Source organism: Fragaria vesca, linkage group LG5 (assembly GCF_000184155.1).
Source record: "Fragaria vesca subsp. vesca linkage group LG5, FraVesHawaii_1.0, whole genome shotgun sequence".
Taxonomy (NCBI): domain Eukaryota; kingdom Viridiplantae; phylum Streptophyta; class Magnoliopsida; order Rosales; family Rosaceae; genus Fragaria; species Fragaria vesca.
Genome location: NC_020495.1, coordinates 9,088,547 through 9,094,349, shown reverse-complemented (window position 1 = coordinate 9,094,349; position 5,803 = coordinate 9,088,547). Strand labels below are relative to the sequence as shown.

At 39.0% G+C, this 5,803-nt stretch overlaps 1 protein-coding gene across 1 annotated transcript in view; it reads left to right on the top strand.

The window, feature by feature from the left end:
• The window catches only part of LOC101300352 (disease resistance protein At4g27190-like), an 8,564-nt gene extending 2,761 nt beyond the window's left edge, over positions 1-5,803 (top strand). The window contains exons 3-7 of the mRNA XM_004301149.1: positions 1,790-2,972; positions 3,077-4,103; positions 4,490-4,861; positions 4,954-5,634; positions 5,774-5,803. Of these exons, the coding sequence (XP_004301197.1) occupies positions 1,792-2,972; positions 3,077-4,103; positions 4,490-4,861; positions 4,954-5,634; positions 5,774-5,803 (3,291 nt within the window). The 5' untranslated portion in view covers positions 1,790-1,791. The remainder of the gene's footprint in view (positions 1-1,789; positions 2,973-3,076; positions 4,104-4,489; positions 4,862-4,953; positions 5,635-5,773) is intronic.

Genomic DNA, 5,803 nt, shown 5'->3' with positions numbered 1-5,803 from the left:
AAAGTAAGGACAGAAGGGGGACGACACTGTTCACGTGAACAGTAATCCTTTTTTTTTTTTTTTGAATAAAGGGTTGGTTTAGCTGCCCTCAAGCCTTTATTAATGAAACCGTTGAATACAAGGAGAGGACATGAAGCCTAAACCCCTGATTACAAAGACCCAAAATAATATAGTACGGTGAATCTCTACAACTTTCTAACAAACACAAACTAAAAAAGAGTATTGTTCTAATGACGACTCTATTTGCTTTGTCACAGCGGTGACATAATAGAAAGATCAGTAAACATGCAACACGATTACATATCTTAATATCCAATAATACAATTTTCCTATTATGTAGCTGCCGAAAAATAAACCCGACGACACTTAATCTCATTTAGCCACTAGGAGGTTGCGACTATTTGACCAATCAAAAGATGCGCCACCTACCTAGAGCAAATAAGACACCCAAAGTGCATAGACCGATACAAGGACTTTCGTGCCCTACCATGTAGCGATAGGGTATTATTGGCGACATAATGTCGCTTAGTATTATGATATAAATGCAGTAAAGCATAAATGAAACAAATATACAAAACATAAAGGGACTTAGAACTTGGACTAAGCCCATGCCCCAGCTAAGACCCAAGCCTAATTCGCAGGCCCAAAGTTGCAGTGGAGAATACTGGTCGTCACCCGCCGCCATTCTGCAAGCCATGGCCACGCCGGGCAAACACCGACGGCCAACCCGTTCCACCAAGACACCTCCGGCAATCCGATCCTCTCTCCTACCTTCTCCACCTTCCAGCAACCAGCATCGCCATTCATAGAGACCCAAACCAAATCAAAACTATCTGATCCGATCCAAACCCCATAGAATCCGGCCTCGCACCACCATGCAACGCCGCCACCAACCTTCAACCTCCAACACGTTGTGAGATCGAACACAGCCCGATCCACAACCGATCCAAACTTCCTTGAAATTTCCTGACGAAACAACCTCGCACAACGATTGGGCTTATTGACGGACACATGATCCATTCAACCGGTCCGACGACGCCGCTGCGAGGGCGACCCCCCATCCACTTAATATAAAGAGATCTATATTTAATTTTGCGCAATTGCTCTAGCTATAGTTTTAGTTTTTACCCCAACTCCTCTAAAGTTGAACCTCTGCAAGAGTTAATAATCAGCAGAAAACATGCATGTTTATCTTGTAATCATATAAATCATATATGTTTGATATATGTGCATGGCTGTGTGTTTATACTTGTTTGTACAGAAATGGAGATTCTTGCTGCAATAGCTGGAAAACTTGCCGAGTACACAGTCGCACCGATCGAATAGTCTTTAAAGTCATGATTTTTCATCCACATAGTCTTTCTGATAATTTTCTTAGTTAAAGACCATAATGACTATTTGGATGAAAAATCATAACTTTAAGGATTATTCATTAAAATAAAACCATAAGGACTATTTAGATGAAAAATCGTGACTTTAAGGATTATTCAGATTAAAATAAAACTATAAAAAATAAACAGTCGCACCGATCGAATAGTCTTTAAAGTCATGATTTTTCATCCACATAGTCTTTCTGATAATTTTCTTAGTTAAAGACCATAATGACTATTTAGATGAAAAATCATAACTTTAAGGACTATTCATTAAAATAAAACCATAAGGACTATTTAGATAAAAAATCGTGACTTTAAGGATTATTCAGATTAAAATAAAACCATAAAAAATAAACAGATGTCGATTTTAAACCATGACTATATAATATTTTACCCTATTATACTTATTTATACAGAAATGGAGATTCTTGTTGCAATAGCTGGAAAACTTGCCGAGTACACAGTCGCACCGATCGGACACCAAGTGGGTTATCTAGCTCACTACAAAAGGAACCATCGAAATCTGCGGACCAAATTGGAGGACTTACGTGCTGCCAGGGATGACGTTCAGTGTGAGGTTGTTCAAGAAAAGAGAAGAGGGAAAATAATCAAGACTACTGTTCTGAATTGGAAGACAAAAGTGGATGCCATCATCACAGAGGCAGAGGAATTCCTGAAAGACGGCCGCCATGCTCAGACAGAGTGTCTTCATGGTTTCTGTCCTCATCTGGTGCTCCGTTATCAACTAAGCAGGAAATCAACAAAGTTGGTGGAGGAGATTGATGAGCTTTATGCAAAGAAGGAGTTCTCCAACTTTGCAAATGATGCTCCTCTACAAGATCCATATCTCTTATCTACCGGGAATTACCATGCCTTTGCTTCGAGAGATTCAACTGTGATGAAAGTCATGGATGAACTGAAAAATCCTGATACAGAAATGATTCTGGTGTGGGGAATCGGTGGTGTAGGGAAGACCACGCTTGTGGAAGAAGTTCTTAGGCAAGCTACGGATGACAAATTATTTGATGATGTGGTGATGGTAAGAGATGTTAAAGGGAGGCCAGACCAAGTACAAAAAGAAATTGCCACAAAGTTAGATATGAGCATTAATGAAAATCATGCTCTTGCTGACAGAGTATGTGCTAGGATAAAAGACAAGAGGGTTCTTGTAGCTTTAGACGATGTTTGGGAAAAGATTGATCTGGTGGCTATCGGACTTCCCCGCCTGGTGAATTGCAAAGTGCTGCTTACAAGTCGAATCCGCAAGGAATTTTCATTGGATATGCGCAGACAGATTTATATTCGACTTGATGTTTTGAACGAAGACGAAGCATGGAGTTTATTTGAGAAGATGGTTGGTGATGTTGTCAAAGATAGCCTCATACGAAGCGTGGCAATTGAAGTAGCAAAGAAATGTGGACAATTGCCAATTTTGATTGTCACAGTTGCAAGAGCTTTGAAAGACAGAAACAAGATGAGTGCATGGAAAGACACCTTGAGACGCCTTGAAGGCTTTGACAAAAAAGAATTGAAGGCAAAAGCATATTTGGCTCTGGAATGGAGTTACAATCAATTGGAAGAGAAAGAACTCAAGCCGTTGTTGGTTTGGGTTTGATCAAAAATGTTTCTACAATAGAAGCAGCACGAGATGCGTTGGATGTATTGGTTGATAAGCTTAAAGATTCTTGCTTGTTGCTGGACAGTGATAAGAACACGCATGTTAGAATGCATGATCTCGTATGCGAGGTTGCTGCATGGATTGCGTCCAGAGAACAACACGTCTTATCAGTTGAATATGGAGCTGAATTGAAAGAATGGCCTGATAAAGATTTCTTTAAAAGGTGCACTAAGATGTCTTTAAAATCCCGCAATAGTCCCATGCTTTCTCAAGTACCTGCAGAGGAATGTCAGGAACTGGAAATGATTTATTTGTACTATACAGTTGTTGCATCAACAGAAATCCCTTCGTACTTTTTTACAGAAATGAAGAAACTGAAAGTGTTGGGGATCACTGAAGTATGGATGACGTCACTTCCCTCTTCTCTTGAGTGTTTGAAGAATCTTCAAACGTTGAGTTTAAAAGCATGCGCGTTGGAAGATGTAACTCTAGTTGGACATTTAACCAACTTAGAGATCCTTAGCTTTGCGGGGTCCACTATTAGACAGCTACCCAAAGAAATAGGGGAGTTGATTCGACTGAAATGGTTAGATCTGAGTGAGTGTGACCTTCTTGAAGTGATTTCACCTAATGTTCTCTCTAGGTTGGAAAAACTAGAAGAGTTGACAATGAGAAACGTCTTTCTCAATTGGGAGGGTGAAAGGGGAAGAAGTAATATTGCTAGTCTTTCAGAGCTGAAAAACTTGTCTCATCTTACTGCATTGGCGATATATATCGAAGATGCTAATATTCTTCCGCCAAACTTGTTCTCCAGTAATTTGGTAAGATACCAAATATATATTGGTCAGGTCTGGAGAAATCCTGTACAGACCATGGCTCAACCGACCCTCAACGAGCTAAAACTGGATCTGGGTATAATAACGTTGTTGAAGAAATGTGCAGATTTGGACCAAGGTATAATAACGTTGTTGAAGAAATGTGCAGATTTGGGTCTGGATGGATCTGAGAGTGTTAATAGTATTGTCCGTCAATTAAATGCTGAAGATTTTGGGCAATTGATACACCTCCGTCTCCAAAACAAGGTTGATTTCACATATATCATTAATAGCAAGGTACATTTCTTCGGCTTTATTTTAATGTATTATTCAATGATGATGTCGGTTCATTGATTAACAAATTAAATTGGTGCTAGCTAGCTAGTCCCTCTTATCAGGCACCACATTTGCTATGTTTGTACTTTGTAATAACATTAATTCCTTACCAAGTTACCAGTCCTTAATTTTTCTCAACTGTTTGATGAGAATAATATCATTTTGGGTTTCGGTTGAGATTGAAAAGTAAGGACAGATGGGCAAATACTCTTAACTTTCCTCCGGTCATCGACAGATGATTTGAAGGTTCCTCATTTGTGTCATTTAGATCTTGTACAACCAGACTACATGTAGTATGTATTTGGAATGGCACGTATCAATAATGTTTGTATGTGTACTACATGCAGGTTGTGTTCCCCTACCTAACAACCTTGAGCGTAGATAGGTTGAATCATCTAAACTTCTTGCTCTCATTTTCTATGGCTAAAAGTCTGGTGAAGCTGAATCATCTCGAAGTGTCCGAATGTGTAATAATGGAAGAGATAGTATCTACAAGAGATCAACCCAATGGAGAAAATATCGATATCGTGTTTTGTAAGTTAGAAACGCTGAGACTGTATGGCCTCCCAAACCTCGCTAGATTCTGCACCGAAAGTTCTATCGAATTATCTCCGGTGAAGAAATTTGATACGGAACTGGGGGCATCCAATCCTACGAGAAGTAAAAAACTTGATGGCAAGAGTGGGACTGCTGTTCTAACCTGTCTTTTTGATGCACAGGTAATTTGTTTCACTGTTTCTCAATCCTGCTATGACTTCACTTGAGATATGATATATTTTAAACAAGTTGATTACATGGACATATTTTGTAGATAAAATTTCCGAGCTTGGAGAGATTGGATTTCTATAAGCTTGGGAAGTTGCAGACACTATGGAATAATAAGAAACTTGCTGATCAAGACTCTTTTCAGAAGCTCAGAGAAGTTAATGTTTCCTATTGTGTGAGTCTAATGAATATCTTTGTGCCCAGAATGATGGGAAGACTGAATGCTCTAGAAACCTTACGGATAAAGTATTGTAATTCACTAGAAGCGGTATTCGAAGTTGGAAGAACTGATGTTGAAGAAATATCTGCAGGCACATCATCATCATCCCTTGGCAACTTGAAACCTTTTCACTGTCCAAGTCTTGGTTCGGTAGAAATAGGGTATTGTAAGAGACTGAAAAATATCTTTCCGGCCTCAGTTGCCAGAGGTCTTCAAAAGCTATATTATTTGAAGGTGGAAAACTGTGATGAGGTGCAGGAAATCATCGGTGGTGAACAAGGACTGAAAAAAGAGCTTCCCCGGTTCGAGTTCCCAAACGTAACACGTGTGCGTTTGAGTGGTCTGCCCAAACTTTGTAGATTCTATCCAGGAATGCACGTTTCCAAGTGGCCGTTACTCAAAGAATTGGAGATGTACAGATGTAACAGAGTGAAGATGTTCGCCGCAGAACTTCCAAATATCAAGGGTCATCCGCTAATTGAACAATCTCTCTTTCAAATTGAAAAGGTACGCACTTTTCCCTTTTTTTTATTAAATAAAAAGACAAAGAATATATAAAAAAAAATCCTCTTATTTTCTAATTGAAAATTCATGTACTGAACTTTTTAATTTGAATGATGATCAAATTCTTTGTTAACATTTATAGAGCTTTTCAACTGTACATCATTTTCAGTAG